This window comes from Chenopodium quinoa, unplaced genomic scaffold (assembly GCF_001683475.1).
Source record: "Chenopodium quinoa cultivar QQ74 unplaced genomic scaffold, ASM168347v1, whole genome shotgun sequence".
Taxonomy (NCBI): domain Eukaryota; kingdom Viridiplantae; phylum Streptophyta; class Magnoliopsida; order Caryophyllales; family Amaranthaceae; genus Chenopodium; species Chenopodium quinoa.
The window spans coordinates 6,078,036-6,100,061 of record NW_018745413.1 but is presented as its reverse complement, the minus strand read 5'-3'; the positions used below and the strand labels follow the sequence as shown (position 1 = coordinate 6,100,061).

The 22,026-nt window shown below is 35.0% G+C and overlaps 1 protein-coding gene across 1 annotated transcript; it reads left to right on the top strand.

The window, feature by feature from the left end:
• Positions 1-10,056: 10,056 nt before the first annotated feature.
• Positions 10,057-15,293, top strand: LOC110713461 (probable glutathione peroxidase 5). The gene is made up of 6 exons (XM_021891904.1): positions 10,057-10,325; positions 10,445-10,521; positions 10,634-10,695; positions 12,208-12,326; positions 14,762-14,932; positions 15,035-15,293. Exons 1-6 carry the CDS (start codon positions 10,272-10,274, stop codon positions 15,065-15,067), a joined length of 516 nt encoding a protein of 171 aa, XP_021747596.1. The 5' UTR covers positions 10,057-10,271; the 3' UTR covers positions 15,068-15,293.
• The last annotated feature ends 6,733 nt before the right edge of the window (positions 15,294-22,026 follow it).

Sequence of the window (22,026 nt, the reverse complement as noted above, 5' to 3'; positions counted from 1 at the left end):
TGCAAAGTTTGGTTACTAGATAATAGGAATTTTTAGTTATTACCCTAAACATGATACTAGGAAGCAATAAAACATCTTAACATGATACTAGGAATCAAAATAACAATCTAAGCATGATTTCTATATCATAATATCAATAAAACAATTAAAACAATTAAATATTTCTTGATGAGAGTTGGTGAGAATTAGATGGAGAACTGATGAGAATTGGTGATTAAAAACGGAGGTCTAAGGACGCTATTTATAATGAAAAGGAATAAAACACGCCTCTGTCGCCGCGCGACAGGGTCTATTGCTAGGCGCAGCCTAACACACGACGCTGCATGCGATTTTCCACACATTTTCTTTTTTTTGATAAAATTAAGCGTATAAGTCCGTACAAGGGGTAAAATCGTAATTTCATTTTAAACACTTCTTTATTCCAAATAAAACTCATAAAACTTAATTATCGAGCCTAATCACATTAGGATTCAAAAGAACCTTCTACAAGATTCTAGAAGACTATAATCAATCCTAATTACATTAGGAATGATAATTCATAATAGGCCCTCCTCTAGATCATTGGGCAGCATATAAAGATCAAACCGGGCCCAGTTTAGTAATTTGGCCATAACTACCTCATTATTCATCGGAATTGGACTTATAATATATCGTTGGAAATCTCCTTTCGATCCCTATCCAAATACACTATTATTGGACCCTTTTCATGGACCAAACTAAACTGGATTGGCTAATTTCATAAAATATGTTTTTGAAAATAGAAAGAGAGAATTTAAAAACTAACCGCAACACTAGACTTTCCACACTTTCACTTCATTCGATTATGATTCGACGTGAAAGGAATTCATCACCGGGCTTGGTTTTGGGGAGACACAAATGGGTGTCTACAGTTATCTAATCATATTAAGAATTGTAAGGGCGAGGAGAAAGTATAGTACAATAGTGGTAAATAGAGTTGGTGTCCCCTCAAGGATGGTTTCTTCAAGTTGAACTCTTATGGAGCACATATTAGCAAAGTTGAACTCCTATGATCTTGTTTGCTTCTATGAGATCTTGAATGAGATTTTGAAACCTGTAGCATTCATCGGTGGTGTGACCATTTCCTTGATGGTACTTGCAATAAGAGTTAGGATCCCATCTTGAAGATCGCTTTTCTGGTGTTGGATCCTTGATAGGGTCAATAGGTTTGATTAATCCTCGATCATAGAGACGATCAAAAGAAACATCATAGGTCATTCCAATGGGTGTGAACTCTCTTTAGGTTTCTTTTTAGATCCTTGATTATCCATAGCTAAGACACCGTTATGGTCAAAGGTACTAACATTGTTACTCGAGTGGGCGTTTTCGAAAGAAGAAGGATTGTTATTCTTCTTTCCTTTCTAGCCACTATTGTTACTAGCTATTGTTTGTAGCTTTTTGCTTTGCGAGGTCATCTTCGATTTCAATACCGATGTCATAGACGGCCTTGAAAGTATACAAATTATGTTGATATTTTAAATGCTTCGAATACTTCTCTGGGAGGTTCTTGATAAACATCCTTACTGATTCTTTTTCGGTGGGCACCTTTATCATCTTAGCGGAAGTTTCCCTCCACTTATTAAAGAAAGAAGTAAAGCCTTCATTCTCTTTTTGTCTTAGCATCTTAAGTTGTCTATAATCGATTTCGACTTGAATATTACACTTATATCTGTCAATGAAAGTGTTTTTTATTCCATCCCAAGTGGAGGTTTTTTCTTTATCAAGAGAAAAGAACCAATGTTGACAAACGGTTTCTAAAGACATTGAGAATAAAGAGTGAAAAATATTCTTATCAATCCCCTTAATGTTCGTTATAGTTTCAAAGGCCTTAAGTGGAAGTAAGGATTATCTGTTGCCTCGAACTTAGGGATGTCATTGGCTTTGAAATTCTGCGGAAGAAGCTCCTTGTTCACTGAGACCCCTTGTGAGCTAATGCCCTGAAATCTATAGTCATTGGAGATTTTTCTCAAGCTTTCTCATGAGCTTCATATGTTGTTGTTTCACAGGGTCATTGATGTGAAGGGTTAAAGCCTTCAACCCCTCAGTCACGTCAACCATTTCCTTCTTAAGCTCATTGACTTCTTCTTGACTTTCCATTATCTTCTTAGCTTTTCTTTTTCGGCTGATTGGTTTATCAAAAAGTTGAACTTGAATGAAGGTTTTGTCCTTGATCAATCGCCCTTCTCTCCTTCACCAAGTACTGTGGAAAGGGAAATTAGAGATAAGTATTTTATTATTTATTTTTACTCAAGCTCTATTCAACATGGAAGAGAATGTGGAAGAGAATGGGAATAGATTGGACCCCCCACTCGAATGATGGAAAATGACTCATGCATGAACCTAAGACATGGTCATGGTGACATATACAAAGTGTGTGCTAAGACTAGTGAGTGTAGGTGACATGTTGAGACTCGTGTCATGACCATGTGGCTAGACTATGTGACTAGACTCAAGAAAAGACTAATGCTATTTTTGGATAACAAATTATAAGGGAAATGGAAGGGAGGGAAATAGGAGGAAGGGGAAGGACGGGAAAGTGGAGGAAATGATGAGCTTCATTTTCCCTTCAAATCTCTGTAATTTTGAAGGGATGGTCTTTATTAAAGGAGGAGGGAAAATGGATCCCTCCCTCTCCCTCCCCTCCCCCAACATATTATCCAAACAAGGAAGTTTGTCTCCCTTTTTTTCCCTTCTCTACCTTTCCTTCCATTTTTTGTTATCCAAACATAGCTTTAGTTAAGACTTCATGTATATGCATTAAACTGGACATGCTGTGATATTTTAGTCATAACTTGTAATCTGTGAATCTGATTGGGATGAAACCAACACCAAATTAAAGATAAAACTCGGAGCTACAGATCCATGGGTTGTACTACTCGTAGTTATTCCTATAACTCCGGATATGACCAAAACAAGTTGACGCTTGTACAATATACGGGAATAAAAATCCGGGTTTGACTTAAAGGAACTAAGACTCGATTTAAGGTATAATTTTTTTTTAGCTCAAATTAATTAATCAATTAATTAAGAAAAGCCCTTTAGTCATTGGTTAGTTTATTAAGGCTTATTTACAAACACAAGTCAAACCAAACGATTAGTTTAGTCACATAATAAGTATGCACAAGTAAGAGATGCACAAGTAGTCAAGTAGTCACAATATGATGCAATGAGTTTGCAACCTAACCATGGCTCTAGTTCTCTAAAGTTCACGATATGGGTTAGTCAAATAAAGTCCATGGTTATGAGTCCGGATGCACCGTGTGGAAGCCTTACCTTTGGAAGGGTTGGCGCGTGTGGATGGGACCCCGCGAGTTAAACTCGCTTCCATGGTTTGGTGAATTCAACATTCTCAGATGTACCCTTTGTTGCTCAAAGCGTTCAATCAAGTAGATGGAGCATGAATTCCCAGAGGGTTATCTCCGTATGTAGAACACATATGGGTTTTAGAAAAGTGAGAAAAACTCAATCAAGAAGTAGAATCGAGCCAACAGTGCTAGAACTAGGCAAAACAAGAAGGCAGATTTCTGGCTCGGTATTGGAAGAACGCAGCGCCAGCCAACAGAGATTGTCGCCAGGGTATGAGCCCTGTCGCCAGGCGACAGAACCATATCTTTGGCGACAGGATCTGTTTTCCAAGACGCCAGATCCTACATGCCTCAGCAACTGTCTATGTTCTTAGAATTTTCCAGCTTTCGCAATATTATTTCGATTCTAGTTGTGAAAGATATTCCTCAAATTTCCTACGTGTAAAAATCCTATGTTTTTTTTTACTCATTACAGATGATCTTTCCAATGAGAACCCTTTTTTTTTATGCATATGACAATAATGTTAATCAAAATTACGCACATGAAATACTTAGAACTTTTCGAGTCTCATCCACTCATTATAAATAATTGCCAAAATAAATTTTTGGAATAAAAATAGAAATCCTCCTCAGTGAAGTCGCCAAAAACTGTAGGGAATTTTTCAAGCATTACCCGAAACTTGAACCCCACTGTAATCATACACTTAAGCATGGTGGCGTCCAAAGGGAAGGAAGCTAGAGCAAAAGAGTCGCCAACAAGTTTTAGGAACTTGTAAACCGTTCACAGGATGAAGGTTACACCCCCTTAACGATCTAAGATATTGTCAACTCCAATAGGTCTGGAACCAAGACTAGGAGTTCGGGGATGAAGGTTCAAATCCAATCTAAAAGAGATTAAACCTGCCCTAAAAATAGGCCTCTACTTTATTCTTCTCGTATTCATGTGCGCTTTCTGAATAACATGCAATCATTAGGTTTATCCTAACCTGTTTATCTATGTTGGTTGAATATTAATGCACAAATAAATCTATTATTGACGATCACTTGAATTATAATCATATTAATCATAAACAAGATTATTAATTATCTTATTAAGCGTGATTACAAGTACAAATTCCCTTTAAACATGCATAAAAGGCGTGATCAAGCAATAACAATAAATATCAAGCAACACAATAATAATAATAATAAAAATAATCATGTTAACAATAAAGCATAATAATAGCAAGATCTTAGGCATGATAATAAAAAGATTAATAACAAACTCTAGCATGTCACTAAACATTAAAGATCAAAGCTTTAGCCCTAACATGATATTAACATGCTATTAGGAAAGACAATAAGAAGCATTCACAACAATCATACTTGATATTAGGAATTTTTAGTTATTACCTTAAACATGATACTAGGAAGCAATAAAATATCATAACATGATACTATGAATCAAAATAACAATCTAAGCATGATTTCTATACCGTAATATCAATTAAACAATTAAAGTACTTACTTGGATGCCTCATACCTCTTTCTAATAACAAAATACACACGTTAGTAACTTCAAAGAAAATATAAAATCAAACAATTAAATTAAATAATTGAAATAGATATTTGGGACTAAACCCTCAGAAATATCAACCTTTCACGTCTAGGACGAAGGCAACTTCGAATTTAGTTAGGTGTGTCTAGATCTTGTGAATGCAGAATTTTATTGGTAAAGGGGTTGGTTTAGAAAAAGAGAGAGAGAGAATATCAAGATTTCTTGATGAGAGTTAGTGAGAATTAGATGGAGAACTGATGAGAATTGGTGATTGAGGTCTAAGGACGCTATTTATAATGAAAATAGTTAGAGTTTGAAGAGGAATAACACACGCCTCTGTCGCCTCAATAGCCCCTGTCGCCGCGCGACAGGGTCTGTTGCTAGGCGACAACCTGACATTCGGCGCTGCATGCGATTTTCCACACGTTTTCTATTTTTTGATAAAATTAAGCGTAAAAGTCCGTACGAGGGGTAAAATCGTAATTTCATTTTAAACACTTCTTTTATTCCAAATAAAACTCATAAAACTTAATTATCGATCCTAATCACATTAGGATTCAAAAGAACCTTCTAGAAGCTTCTAGAAGACTATAATCAATCCTAATTGCATTAGGAATGATAATTCATAATAGGCTCTCCTCTAGATCATTAGGCCGCATATAAAGATCAAACCGGGCTCAGTTTAGTAATTTGGTTATAACTTCCTCATTATTCATCGGAATTGGGCTTATAATATATCGTTGGAAAGCTCCTTTCAAGCCCTATCCAACTACACTATTATTGGACCCTTGTCATGGACCAAACTAAACTGGATTGACTATTTTCATAAAATAGGTTTTTGAAAACAGAAAGAGAGAATTTAAAAACTAACCGCAACACTAGACTTTCCACACTTTCACTTCATTCGATTATAATTCGACGTGAAAGGTATTCATCACTGGGTTTGATTTTAGGGAGACACAAATGGGTGTCTACAGTTATCTAATCATATTAAGAATTGTAAGGGCGAGGAGAAAGTATAGTACAATAGTGGTAAATAGAGTTGGTGTCCCCCCAAGGATGGTTTCTTCAAGTTGAACTCTTATGGAGCACATATTAGCAAAGTTGTTGCAGGTAAAGGGGTAATAAGACGCTAAAATGAAACCTGATATGTGGCCTGGGGTTCTTAGCTAAATACAATCCCAAAAATAAATAAACTCTCTAGCTGCTAAATTGTATGCTATCGAATGATGGTTTGACCATGGTTAAGGAGCTAGGATAGGAAGTTGTTGTCACACATGTTCTAAGGGATGAGAATGAATTAGCTCATAGACTTGCGATCTTTCAAAGGACAATGACTGTAGAAGATTATGGAAGACATGAAACACGACAAATAAGATAAATGTTGATGTTCAATTTTTCAAACTCTTTGAAGCGTCAAAAGGAAAAGTTTTCAATAAGGCCGATAACTGTCACTAGAAAGTGGGAAATAAGTGCAAAGTCTGCAATGCATAATTTCCATCTAATTTCTCTATATAAACCGTAAGACACATCATAATCAGGGATCAAAAACAACATTGCAATTTACATTTCTTTAAGCTTCACAATTCTTAGTTCTTTAATACTTTAGGTTTAGTAGCCTAGATTAGTGTTAGCAATAGCATTAGTATGCTTTTATCATCTCTTTCTCCTTGCATCTAATTCAATCGCCAGCCTATTATTTCTTTAAAACCTCCTACTTATATTTGTGTTCTCATTTTAATGATAATTTACCTTTTCTTATTTTTTTATTTATTTTGGGAATCATATATTGATCATACACTAAAAAGGTCTCTAGCTGAAAGGTCAATAATCTTTTTTATTGACTTATTTGCATTTTTACACCCACATTGACCCTTTCAATCTTTCCCTCCAATTCACATCATCATTCCACTTTAACTTAAAAAAATTTACTCCATAAAATATTGCCATTTTGTACATTAGCAAATCTCACACATTATGTCATACTATCAATATACTTCCAAGTTAAGTAGTTTGGTATTTTTCAATCAGTTGCTTGAGGATCGCAGTTCTGAGGTTGGTCTTTCTATGTTATTAGTGGATTTTCAAAATGCCTTCAATCTTATTGATCGTACGGTCATGTTACGTGAAGTTTGTCGTCATTGTATGGGCATTTTGCGATGGGTTGAATTTTTCTATTCAAATCCAGCCAGATTATATTATGGGGACCAATCCTTATGGCCGTGTCAGGGGGTGCAGCAGGGTGTTCCCCTTGGTCCTCTACTTTTTGCTTTGGTTTTACAGCTCCTGGTTTGTAAAAACAGAGATGCTTTTGACTTATGTCTTCAGGCGTGGTATTTGGATGACAACAATGTTATTGGTGACACTTTAGTGATAGGGAAAGTTTTGGAGTTGATCATGGAGGAAGGGCCTCGTTTTGGGTTACATCACAATGTGGAAAAAATTGAAGTTTTCTGGCCTTTAGAGGACCCTCGAAGCAGGCTTGTGGGTGTCTTTCCGACTAATATTTCTCGACCTTCACATGGTGTTAAGTTACTTGGCGGTCTAGCTAGTTCTGATCCCGGTTTTGGAGGTGACCTTGTGATACAGAGGGTAACCAAGACCATTGCTTTAATGGATAGAGTTGCTAAGCTCGATGATCCCTAGTGTGAGTTGTTGTTACTTAGGGCATGTACCGGAGTTTCTAAACTCTAATTTTCTCTACGTACTTGTCCTCCTAGTACTTTTGAGGTGGCTTAGCGCACTTTTTACAAGGCTCTTTGATCGTCCTTAGAGCGTATCGTTACTGCTTCAGGTCCTGGGTTTGGCGATGGGCAGTAGCGGCTTGCCACCTTACCATTTGCATTTGGCGGACTTGGTGTTTATTCCGCAGGTGATGTTAGTCATTATGCCTTTCTTGCCTCTCGGTTATAGTTTGTTGGGTTGCAGACACAGATTTTACGGCATGCTAGCGTTGTTGGCCTAGGTCGAGTCTTCGCGGATGCGTTGCTTCTATATAATGGAGTGGTTGAGTATGAAATTTTGAGTAATCCTAGTAAGATCGCTGCCCCTAAAATCCCGAAGAAATCGGTAGATATATATTTCAAAAAGATTACCACATTTGTTAGAATCCACATTCTCTTTATCTTCTCGTCAATCAGCATTGTGGAAATCGCAGCAAGGAGTTCACACCTTTGCTTGGCTATGGGTTGTCCCTATTTTTGGGTTGAGTCAGACGATGAACGCGAAAACATACCGATGTGTGCTGTTCTACCGGATGGGTGTTCCATTGTTCTCTATCTCGACGGCGTGCTCTGCTTGGGGTTTTTACTGGGGATATTTTCGGCGACCATCCGTCGTCGTGTGCTGGCATTGTGGGTATTAAACATCGACATAATGTTGTTCGGGATACCCTTGTTGATATTCGCTACACATCTGGGATTTCAGCAAGATAGGAGGTTGACATAGGATTGTCGGGAGGAATGACGGAGCCCTCAGACCTGCCGATATGTTACTTTATTCATGGAATTGTGGTCATGATGTATGTGTCGACTTCACATGGTCTTTTCCTTTGACATAAACAGGGCTAGATGACTTTTGTTCCTGGACGGGTTGTGGTTGATGCGACTCATTGGAAGCGGGTTAAGTACGAAGCTCGTTGTCGGGCGAATGGATATGGTTTCATCCCCTTCTCCTTTTCTTCTCTTGTGGGATTAGAGAAGGGGCCTGTTGCATTGCTGAAGCGGGTTCAGTGGTTCTCGACGACGTAAGACATTGGAGCTCGTGCGGCAGCTCATATCTTCACTAAGGTAAGCTTTGCTATAGCTAGAGGAGTGGGAGCTCAAATTGTATCTCGGCTTCCCACTAATTTATTGTAGGTTGTATGACTTTTGTTTTTTAGATAATAATAATAATAATAATAATAATAATAATAATAATAATAATAATAATAATAATAATAATAATAATAATTACTCCCTCTGTCCCCGATTGATAGTCACTTATGCCATTTTTGGGCACCCAAAATGTAAGTCACATTTGTTTTTTTCAAGTACCATTAATAGTATTTTTTTACCAAAATTCTCTAACATTTGCAAAAATATTTGTGCAAATTTAACTTTCCAATGTAAATTTTACTTTCCCATGTACTTTAATTACTTTTTCTCTCTATTTTTTTGCATACCCAATGTAAATTTACTTTTTCAATATACTTTCTTTAATTCTCCTTAATTCTCGTGATTTTTCTTCAAAAGTGACTATCAATTGGGGATGGAGGGAGTATAATTATTATTACTAGATATAAGCCCGTGCGATGCACGGTTCTAGTAAATCTTTTTAATTAATTTAAGATTTTTTTAATATGAAGATCATTCATCGGATATTTGAATAAAATTCCTAATATCATAAGATAATTTTTTTTTTTAAATTTTAACACTAAAGTTATCTTTCATAGGTTTATTTTTTTTTACGTGGCGCTTGAATTTAAAATTCCAAACCTTATTCTTTAATTTTTCTTAATAAAAAATAAATGACAAATCATTTTATTTATTGATTAAAATAAGTTCTTTGCAAATGCGTTTTTTTATATACTCGTTCTGTTCAAAATGTCAGTCTCATCTAAAATCTTTTAACTATTAAAAAAATTAGGGGGAATCTTCTAAATTTCTCTTTGTATATAAGGAAAAAACATAGTGATATGAGATTTAGTTTTATTCGTTTCGATGAGTACATTTTTAATATCTAATTTTTATAATATTTGCTAGGGAGAGATTAAAGATATTTACGATCAAAGATTTACATCCATATATGTAAAAAACATAATTATTAGTTTTTAAAATAATTTAAATTTCAATTGTTCACTATTCGTTATTTTTATGGCAAAATTCTTAAATCTTATTCGTCACTTTTTCTTAGGTGGCGAGTGAATTTTTTTAATTCTAAAAATAAATTATTAATCTAAAATTTCATTGGTCAAAATAATACCTTTTTCTTATGTGGCGCATCAAATGCTCCCGAAAAATGCCTAATTTATTTATATATATATTAGATTATTGTTTTTATTATTATTATTATTATTATTATTATTATTATTATTATTATTATTATTATTTAATCTAATTAAGGTGGAACAACCACTACCAACATTTTTAATTAATGCTTTTCTACCAATAAAAATAATAATAATGAAAATGCCCCTACCTTGGAGGCCCACCCAATACCATCCTGTGTAAATAAATCAGTGTTTGCCGCGTTTCTTATGGCAGCTAACAACCTACACACACAAACACATTCCCTCAAAAAAAAAAACCTACACACACAAACACAATCATCTTCATCTACTCAATCTTTAGTCGATCTTAGTTTCAGATAAAAGGGACTATAATTTTTTTTTTTTTTTATTTTTGTTTAATTTTATTTCATTTTCCACTCAAATGGGTGCTGTTGAATCAGTCCCACAACAATCCATCCATGAATTTACTGTTAAGGTAATTGAAATTTTTTCTTTTTTTTTTTTGGTTGATTTATATGAAAAATTGTATTATCCCACTTGAGAAATCCAAAATTGGATGTAAGGTATTTATTATAATTTCAATTGTGTGAATAGGATAATAAGGGAAAGGATGTTGATCTAAGTATGTATAAAGGGAAAGTTCTTTTGGTTGTCAACGTTGCTTCAAAATGGTAATCCTACTTTACATTGATTTAAATTGGTTTGTTGATTTTTGAATTTATTATATTTTGTTGTTTATAGTGTAAGAATTTGTGTTTTTGTTGTTTTTGTTGGTATATGCAGTGGGTTTACCAATGTAAATTATACCCAGTTGACAGAATTGTACCAGAAATACAGGGATAATGGTAAGATTTTTGCTTTTTGTTTGTTTTGTTTTTGGGTTGTTATGTATTAGTATGATAAACTTGTGATTGTCTTTTGTTTGTGAAGTTAGAACTACAATTAGTGAAATTAGTGTGAGATATTGAGAAAATGACCAAATTTAGAAAATTATTTTGTGATGGTTCTGGGAGCAGGAGGAAAAGTGGAAGGATTTGAGAAAAAAGATTGGGGGTTATTTGTTGTGTATGACTAATGAGAGATTATAATGATTCTATTGGTGATACTATTTGCGAGATGGCAGTAGGGTTCAGGAGATGGCTCTTTTTAAATCCATGGTTTTGAAAATGGGATGGGAATAATGAATAAGTAATAATGTTGGTAGACTTGTTTACTACTGGATCACTGTTAGACGAAGAATTGTGTCGGACATTGGAGTCTAATAGTCCTTAATCATAATACCATATCCATATGTACCTTTAATAATATATTTTCTTTTCCTATGTTGCAAATACAGTGTAAATTGTGGGGTTTTTATTATTGTTTACCTATTGATTTCTTATGGATTAGTGTTGATTCTAGGCATATGCAGGACTTTTTTGTCTGATACACGTTATTGACTCAATTGTTTCCTTCATAACCTTGGTGGTGATCTAGGAATCTTTGGAACCTGTTGCTAGAACTTAGAATTTAAAAGAACTTAAACTTTCATGAGTTTCATCTTTTTCTTCTGCTTGAATGCCTTAATCCAACATGAGAACTTCCCAAGAGGTCAGCGATCCTAGTAGTACTCTCAATAATTGTGGCTCATGTCAAGCAATGTGACAAAGTTTTACATTGGATGTCACTGGCCTATCGTAACCCTCCTTTATCCAGGCTTGGGACTGCAGCGGAAAACCTAGTGGCGGAGTTCCGATGGAGAATGAAATGACTAATCTTTCTAGGATGACAATGCATTGAATAAATGCTTTGCATTGTTGGATTGTCACACTAATTATTCATAAAATTAAAAAAATCTCATCAATGAAGAATGAAATGATTTTTCTAGGATGACACAGTGCATTGAATACATGCTTTGCATTATTGGATTGTCACACTAATAATTCATCCAAAAAAAAAAACCCAAAGACTCATCACAAATGTATTGTCCAAAACGAATTTTCTCTATTAGCAATGAAGGGTCTTATATGTATGTATTATGACTGGTTGAAGCTTGAAGGGGATGTCTGAAGTGAACATGACATTAAATATCTTGGTAGTTGGTACTCACTTTAATTCGGACTTTTAAGAGATGTCAATGCCTTTCTTCTTCTTAGAGCTAGGTGTGTGAGTGAAGGGACACAAAAAGAGATTAGGAAACGTAGGCGAGTGATTGTGAATGAAAATTGTTTTAAGTTTTTATTGAATCAGTTGTGCTAACTGTGCTTTATTCAGAGAAGTTATTCACTCATTTCGATCTCTTTATACTCAACTGAAACCTTTTTGTCCCCCCCCTTTTTTTTTTTATTGAAAAAGTCATTTTGCATCTGGTATCTCAGGTTTTGAAGTCTTGGCTTTTCCTTGCAATCAATTTCTAAAGCAAGAACCTGGGACAAGTGAAGATGCTGCAAATTTTGCTTGTACAAGATTCAGTGCTGAGTATCCCATTTTTCAAAAGGTAAGTTTGCAGTTTTTTTGCTGGGAGTTTCATTTTTGTGGAATGTATACTTGTCCTCATTGAGCATTCCTTAGTTTATAATCTTGTGCGGATTTCTTTTGATGTGTGGCCTTTTTCATGTTTAGTAATAATATACCTTCACATGTCGTCTGTTAGAAACTTTATTTTATCTAGAATGTGGAGGATACAAGAGATGATTTATATTTTATAGTAATGGGACAAAAGAGATCTAGGCTCTGTGAGGAGAACTATGTCGCTGTTATATGGCCTTGGAACATTTTCTTGGTTGCTATATATATTTTTTCATTCTACCTTGAATCAAGTTCCCTTTTGGTACCCAGTCTTTAGAAGCAACAAATATGATGCTTTTGCATTTATGATCTAGGTGTTTTTGTTCAATTATCCCTTGGTCATATTCCCACTTATGGGATTAAGGCTTTGATTGATTGAGGATTCCATGGCCTTTTTTACATTTCTTTTTGTTGTCTTTCAGCTTCCTACTATGCAGTGTGTTCTGATTGTAACTTCCTTTTTAGTTGAGGTCAGGAGTAGGCATTGATTTTTTATTTATTTTTAGGGTGGCTTACAAATTTCTTAGGAGTGTTCGACGATTTTTCCTTTTTCTAAAATTCTTTGAGTACTCTTTCATACAACACCTTATAAAATATACTTCGTCTTCTATCACTTAGTTGGAAAGCAAAGGTCTCTAAGGCAAATCAAAACAATTTTATTGACTGCATGTTCAGTATGGCTCAATACATGCTAGACTTTAGACCCTATGTGTCAAATTTCTTATGTTAGTGCTACGTACCTAACAGTGAAAATTTTGGGTTTCATATTTTCTTGCCATTGGTGAGGAATCTAAGAGCAGTATATTATTGTATAGTAGATTAGTTTCTTATTATGAAATATGTTGGGATTTGATGGTTGTGGTTTGGGTCTTTCATGAAGCATTTACTGGTATGATGTTATTATGTGGAAGTATGAGGGAGGAGAGCATTTATGGCTTTGTGGTTGAAAAGGAAAGATTGGGTATTTCTCACTGGTAGTTTTGTGGCTGAAAAGGAATGATTAGATTTTACCCATTTTTGGCTTTGTGGTTTGAAACTTGAAAAGGCATAATTGGATTTCATGGGCTGAACTTGTAGTTGGCAGGTTTTGTGTGATAGACAATAGAGACCATAGAATGGTGTCCTCTGCATCCTTTTGGATTTTTTTATGGTAGTGTATCCTATCTAACTGATATTGAATGAGGGGAAAAAAATTATTATTAGTTTAGGTTTAGAAATTTTCCTGTCTTTTTAATGATGAAATTTTCTTTAATTTTTAATGAATTATATTTATTAATAATTAATTTATATCTTAGAGGGCTATCAAAACCTGAGCCTCCTACTTTTTGAGGGATTATGCCCAAAGAAACTATTTCAAAGTAAAATGGATTTGCTTGACGACAAGGAATGAAAGTAGTGTTAAGTACGGCTTGGTCACTGGCTTGCTTATCTAGCAGTTGTATTAAGCTTCTCTTCCTGAAAAGAAATTTGATTTAAAAGTGAAAATTATATAACAGTTGTGTATATTTCAACCCACTAAATAAAAAAAAAAAAAAAAAATCAAGAATTTCCTCAGCCCTAGATCAGCAGCTGGCCTGCAGCTTCCATTTATCAGCATCTTATTATTTGAAAAATAACAGCAACAATCAGGTCAGAATATCGTGAACAGTCAAATGGAATTCCACTTGAATATTCTCTGGTTGACAGGTCTTAGGTTTCTGACTCACTGTAAATAGTGATTTTGCCACTTTGATCATGCACATTTGGCACTCCCATATTTGAATTCCACACTGCGTATTGTCAGAGCATCGGAAGTTAATGTGCTCCCACTGCCCCCCCCCCCTTTTTTTGGGGTTGGGGGGGGGGGGGGGTGGTGGAGGGGGTGTTGAACCAGTGAACGGTGTGTTAAGTTGATAGTTCACTGCCGTGGGTCTATATTAGTGGGCACGAGCAACTAGTGCACCTCTCTTATCTTTTTCTCGTATGCACCTCTCTTATCTATAGTCAAGGAGCATATCGCATCAGTTCTTTAGGATGTTTGCATTTAAAAATTTTCTTGAACACACCCACCCCTTCGTGTGCTGCTTGACCAAGTGGGGTGGGGGAACCCAAGTGACAGAAGACAATTTTCGAACACAGCTATTTAAACAAGATGAAACAAAGAAAAGGTGGGTGAGAAAAGAAAAAAGTAGAGATTACAGAAATAACTCTTGTTTAGTGGTATTCCTTGAACTCCCATTACACTAACAAGAGCTGAAGCTAACCTGGTTACTGATATATTTGTGCATAATTATTTATCTATCTGTTTCCAGCTATAGCACTAAGCTACTAATATCACATTTTCTGCCACTTCCCAATTGTTTGTACTTGAATTTGTTGTAACAGGTATGCGTCAATGGACCGAAGACAGCCCCTGTGTACAAATTCCTTAAAGCAAGTAAGCGTTCATCTCTTTTTGGAAACAGTGTCAAATGGAACTTTACAAAGTTCCTCGTTGGCAAGGATGGAAAAGTCGTCAAACGATATGGTACAACAACTCCTCCGCTTTCCATCGAGGTGCTTCATGCTCTTCCAGTCTTTCCTCATCTTTACATCTCGCACTCTCATTGCTATATTTCCAGAAATCTGAATGTTCTTCTTTGACCTCTTGTTCTGCAGGGTGATATTAAAAAAGCATTAGGTGAGATGTGATGGGCTATAATGGCTGAGAAGTTTTGATGATTTATTTTTTCTTTTCTTGAACAAGATTAAATTATTACTATTATTTTTGTGTATAGAGAGTCATTTCTTGATTATAAATGAAATCAGTTTCTGTAGTTAATATTAATATTTGGAGTTTCGGACAGTGTGTATGATTTTGTTGACGATGTACTTCTCCCTATACCAAATCTCAGCTTCTGAATGGTGTTATAAGCAACACTATGTGAATAAGCGTGATGAGTTAGTAAGATCTTAGTTTATCTTGCTCTAATACCCTTATGCTTGTTGTAAGTGGAAATGGTAAAAGAGCTTCTCATTTGGGAAAAAAAAAATTCATTTGAATATATGTTTATAAGATATCAAAATAAATATTACTCAGTAATGGTTATAGTTTGTTACTTATTTATTTATTTATTTTGACAAAGATCACTAACAAAACAAACAAAAACTGCAAAACTAAAAGGACTAACAAAGGTAGCGACGATCCCGAGCACTAACTGCCAACCAATGTGCTAGAGCGATCCACTGTCGAGGCACCTTACATAGCCGACAAGACAAAAAAGCGGGGAAGAAGCTCTTGAATTTCCCGTAGCAACCAGAAGTAGGAGATATCAAAGGGACCGAGACAACTGGAACAAGGAAACGAGCAGAGCGCATCAGTATAAACAAGAATACGCAGAAGGTCCCTGCGCAAGGCCAACCGGAGGCCCCCTAAGAAGGCCTGCAGTTCCGCCTGAAGAGCATTATGAGCCCGACAAGCACACGCTCCACCCCCGAGAAACTCTATCAGAGTTCGCATCTCAAATAATCCAGCCAGCACCTGCACGATTATCACTGCAAAGCCAGGCTCCATCAAAAACTAAACAATGATCTAAGATATCCGTAGAATCCCCCTGTATACACAAAGGAGCCACTTGGTGGACCGGCTTAAGAGGAATTCCAGCCAAGGAGGTAAGGTGTCGACGGAACTCCTGAGCCTGAAGGGCTCTAGCTGTCCATTCCCTAGAGAGACGATGAAATTAAACAGGGAGACCAAACCGCCTGTCGAAAAAACACTGTCATTCCTAATAATCCAGATAGTCCATAGGAAGGAGACGAAGGATGTGAGACCTATCTAATCCTTGGACTCCTTGAAGTGCAAGACCACCAGGCCACACTATTCAGAGAGGGGAAGGCTAAATCCCGAAGGGAACTAATTAAGGGACAATCTTTGAACAAGTGGGCAGTCGTTTAAGAATGCAGACGACAAAAGCAGCAAAGTGGATCCACCGGAAGACCTCTGGAAGCCAGAGTTTCCAATAATGGTAGGGCATTATGAAGTATCTTCCAACAAAACACCTTGAATCGAGGTAGAAGGGGAAGACCCCAGAAGGATTTCCACCACTGATTAGGAGCCGGAGAACTGACAATTGAAACGACGGATTGTCTAACCAACAAAGAGTAGGCCGACTTAGTAGAAAAAGCAACCATCCCTAGAAAATTTCTAGTATACAAAAATCATCCATAGCTCGATGTGGTCTTTCAAGTGAAAGAATGCGTTGGGCCGATGACAGGCTAAAGTCGTATCACCTAATCAAAAATAATTCCTAAATCCTCTAACTAATGTAGATAGGGAAGTAGGGTCGAATCCACAGGGAAACAAGTCTTTCTATTCCTAATTAGTTATTATAATCTAAATTATTAAGTAACCAAAATATTGTAATCGAAGGATAACTAAAACTACTAAGAGTAAAAGTAGATAAGAATAAGAATAGATAAAATCAATGAATAAAATACCTAGGGCATAGGTTCACCAATAAATAATATTCCAGGGTAAAACATAACAATCAATCATCAATGCATAAATTAATCAGATCATAAAGGACTTTCACTACGTATTACAATCACATAATTAATCTACCGGTATTAAATCTCATCTCTCGAATCTCGACTTAACCATTTATAAATTAACCTGCCTATTGAACCTAGACCTAAACATCAATTCTCATCTCTCGAATCTCGAATCAATATTGTCAAACTCATGCATAAAAGATCAGGCCTGATCTAGTCACAGAGCATTAAATCAATCAATAGGAAATTAATTAAGCATTGACATTCAATAACAATAAATTACCCCTTCATATTATTTATAGATCCCTATAAACCTAGAAAGAAAACTACTCACACATAATTAAATCTAAACTAAACAAAACAATTAAAGGAGACATGATCAAAGAAAGAGAATAAATTACTGAAATTAAATCAAAAGTTGTAGAGAGAGAAATAAGAGAGAAAGTAAGATTAAGAGTTTTAATTAAAAGGAGAGAGAGAGAGAAAAGTTGGAGAGAGAAAGAGAAAAAAAGACTAAACTAAAACGAATAACAAATTAATAAAACTAAAACTAAACTAATGAAACACAAAACAAATAAAACTAACTAAAACTAATCTAAAACTAAACAATGAAAAAGCTAACCTACCATCCTACGTAACTACTATTCCTTTATATAGGAAATAACCCTAAAGATCCCATTAACCAACAAAGAATAAATCCCCAAATACAAAAGCCGCGTGAATTTGGAGCAAATACGGGGTCAGCTGGAGTAGGGCCCAAGGAGATCGAACCCATCTATTTACCAGGCCTTGTAGGTTTTGACTTGGGCTTTTAGAGTTTATTAGCCTTAGTTTCTTCACTTGCTTGGTCCGTAATAATAACTTGTATAATCTTGTAAAATCCTGGACCTCCTCATATATCGAGCCTTGAATCACCGAACTAAATTTCTTTATCTCGGTCCTGGGCTTTAAATATACGGTCATAAAATACGATCCGGCTCCAATGTCTTCGTAGTGGCTCAATAAGCTCGGGAATTATCATAAATCTGCAAATTCCTATAAAATAATGCCAACTCCACAAAAACACTACAAAACGTATATTAGTAATAAAAATAGCTCCGTAGAGCTCAATTAAGCACAAATATGACCGTGGGACGGGAATAAAAATATATATATAAATAGATTTATGAAACTCCCCAAGCCAAACCTTTGCTTATCCCTAAGCAAAGCAATGAATAAATAAATCAATACTTCACCCCCAAAATAATTTAAATCGATAAATACAATTCAAGGTAAAGTCGACAAACATGTATCAAAGTCAATCAATTAAATCCATCCAACTACCAATCTTCCCTAACAATTGTCAAATAGAGCAAACCACAAGAGCATATAGAATTCAAGACTAGTGCTCACACACTCAACTCTCATTTATGTGGCGAGTAAAAGATGTACTCGATCGCTCTCCAACCACCCCTTTAATGTGAACAATGTCCCCCCAAACTCACACTCTCGTGTGTTTAAAAAGATTTATACTCAACCTACTAGTTGACTCGAAATATGTCAAATCATAACTTGCATTGATAAACAACACTTTCACATTCATACAACTCTATGCACAAAGGTCGGAAGGTCTTTAAAGCTTGTAATGTAAGGCTAGGGTAAAAGGTAGAAATCATTTGGGAACAAGTGAGAGAAGAGCTATGCTTAAGGGAGCAAACCCTAGTAAAACCCATGATCAAAATAAATAATAATCAACCTCTCCTAGACAAATCAACCCCAACAATAATCCACCAAATACAACTCCAAACAATATAAATAATCCCAACTCTTACAATTTCACTCATAAGATATAATAATAAAGATCTGGAGTGAATAAACAAACTTTATTTTTCAAACTTGAATTTTTCATTGAAGCTCATCATCTTATTTTTCTTCTTTTGATCAACCTCCAACTAGAACATTTGAACATTGAACAATTTTTTTCTTCTCTTGAAGTTCACTTATTTTTTTTCACTTTTTTTTTCTTTTGAACTTCTTTTTTTTCATAAAATCATACTTTATTTTTTCAAGAAAATTAAACTTTCAAACTCATCAAAAATAAACATGATCAAGAACAAAATAACTTCTCAAAACCCACCCAAATTGTGCAAATAATAAGCACACTACAAACTCCCTCACCTCACTCACTAATAGCTCCCCCAAGCCAAGCTTGGGACTAGTAACCAATAGGGCAAAGTAGGCTTGTAATGTGGCTAATAAACAACAAAAAGTCAAGGCAACAACATGGGTAGCAAGAAGGGAACAAATGTTTCTACAATCATCTGAACGCCACCTAAAAGAACAAATGCCTTCGTCCTCCACAATGTGCATAATAATGAGTCATACAAACATTACTTATAGTTGAAAATCAATACTCAAATTCATTGACATACCAGGAACTAACACACATTCCCAACCAAATCAACTAGTCAAACACTATATTCACAAGTAGTTTGCAAAATTGACGCATGTTTAGGCATCCAAACAATTAAACATTGAATCATGATCAACTAATCCACAATATTTATCATCAATAACCAAGAATCAAAACAATTTCGAAAATTTTTAATCAAGGGGCACAGGGAAGTATGATTTATTATTCATTGGAATGTATTTTTGGATTTTTTTTAAAGCAATAAAAACTAACTTATAAAAGCAATAAAATCTAACTTATAAAGCAATAAAATCTATACTAAGCACACCAAGAAAAATAAATAAAAAAAAAGGGAGTGAAAGATATACCATACGAACACGAAAACCTCCCCCAAGATAAATCAGACAATGTCCTCATTGTCTTAATAAAGGGAAGCTAGTAGTCAAGGTGACTACTCCTCAACATCACCACAATAATGTCACCAAAGTCTCGAGGATTGCAATGCATCTCTTTGGAACAAATTTGGGCAAGAAAGAAACAAAGTGTTGGTGGGAAAAAGTCCAAATTTGAGACAGATGTACTCTTTCGATCATAACTTTTGATATATAAGTCATAATGCAGTGATTCTAATTGCTTGGAAAGTAGACTTGAAGAGATTTCCAACAATAGGTCACACTCTTAAATTGGATAAGAAACGCAAAAGTTATGGCCTATCAAAGTTGACAAATTTTGCTGACGCTACGCGCGCCTGATCGGGCGAGCTCTGCCCGATCGAATACGAGTGCAGTTCCAGCGTGAATGAAGCCTTCACTAGCTCAAAATCTGCACAAAAATAAACTCCCACAAGCATAAGTTACACTCTCCTTACCTCTCTAAAAGAGAAAAATAAAAAAAATGAAATAAAACACACACACATAAAAAGAAGAAAAAAACTAAACTAAAAAGCAAATTAAAGTACGGGTTGCCTCCCGCAAAGCGCTAGTTTATCAAGGTCCCGCTCGACCATACTCCTTCTCTCAATCGGAAGAATTCAACACCTTGAGTAACTTATCAAATGCTCCTGCAAACATTTCATTAAGCACTAGATAGGGCTTAATTGCAAGCACATTAATCCCTACAAAGAAAAGGTTAGGAGCACATAAAGAGAACTCAAGGTAGAATGAAAAATCAAAAGAGGAGATGAAAATACACCTCAACCTTCTACTTCCTCCGTTAAAAATTTAGAATTAATAGAACGAACATGGAGGTAGTCATTGTCTTTATCATCCAATAATGACTTTAAATTTTACCCTCACAAATAACAACATCATCAACAAAGGAATTACCAACCACCGTTTCTACAACTAATGATTTTCCAATCACCAATTCATCAACCATGATTTTTCAACCACAAATTCTATAACGGGTTCTTCATCCTCAATAACATTCGTATTATTATAGTGTCCGTAAACTTTTTCATCAAGAGCCTTCCAATAACTTTCATTAGCAACTATTCGTTTCCGATTATGATCATATGCATATGAAAGAACTCTAAAATCATCCGGAGCACGCACAAAAAACTCACTATAAGGGCATTTAGGATTTTCATGACAAAGACGATATTGAAAAAGACAGTATTCAGGTGTTGCATAAAAATCATATAATTCTTGTAGTGGCGTACGCATGGATATTTTCAACTAATAAAAAAATAAAATAAAATAAAATAAAAATAAAAAATAATAATCTAGACTTTAATAACAACTAGAAATAAAAATAAATCGTTTCCCTTGCAACGACGCCAAATTTTGACAGGCTAAAGTCGTATCACCTAATCAAAAATAACTCCTAAATCCTCTAACTAATGTAGATAGGGAATTAGGGTCGAATCCAAAGGGAAACAAGTCTTTCTATTCCTAATTCGTCATTATAATCTAAATTATTAAGTAACCAAAATATTGTAATCAAAGGATAACTAAACTACTAAGAGTAAAAGTAGGGAAGAATAAGAATAGAGAAAATCAATGAATAAAATACCTAGGGCATAGGTTCACCAATAAATAATATACCAGGGTAAAACATAACAATCAATCATCAATGCATAAATTAATCAGATCATAAAGGGCTTTCACTACGTATTACAATCACATAATTAATCTACCGGCATTAAATCTTATCTCTCGAATCTCGACTTAACCATTTATAAATTAACCTGCCTATTGAAACTAGACCTAAACATCAATTCTCATCTCTCGAATATCGAATCAATATTTTCAAACTCATGCATAAAAGATCAGGCCTAGTCTAGTCACAGAGCATTAAATCAATCAATAGGAAATTAATTAAGCATTGACAATCAATAACAATAAATTACCCCTTCATATTATTTATATATCCCCATAAACCCTAGAAACAAAACTAAATCTAAACTAAACAAAATAATTAAAGGAGACATGATCAAAGAAAGAGAATATATTACTGAAATTTAATCAAAAGTTGTAGTGAGAGAAATAAGAGAGAAAGTAAGATTAAAAGTTTTAAATTAAAGGAGAGAGAGAGAAAAGTTGGAGAGAGAAAGAGAAAAAAAAGACTAAACTAAACATATAACAAATTAATAAAACTAAAACTAAACTAATGAAACACAAAACAAATAAAACTAACTAAAACTAATCTAAAACTAAACAATGAAAAAGCTAACCTACCATCCTACGTAACTACTATTCCTTTATATAGGAAAATAACCCTAAAATTC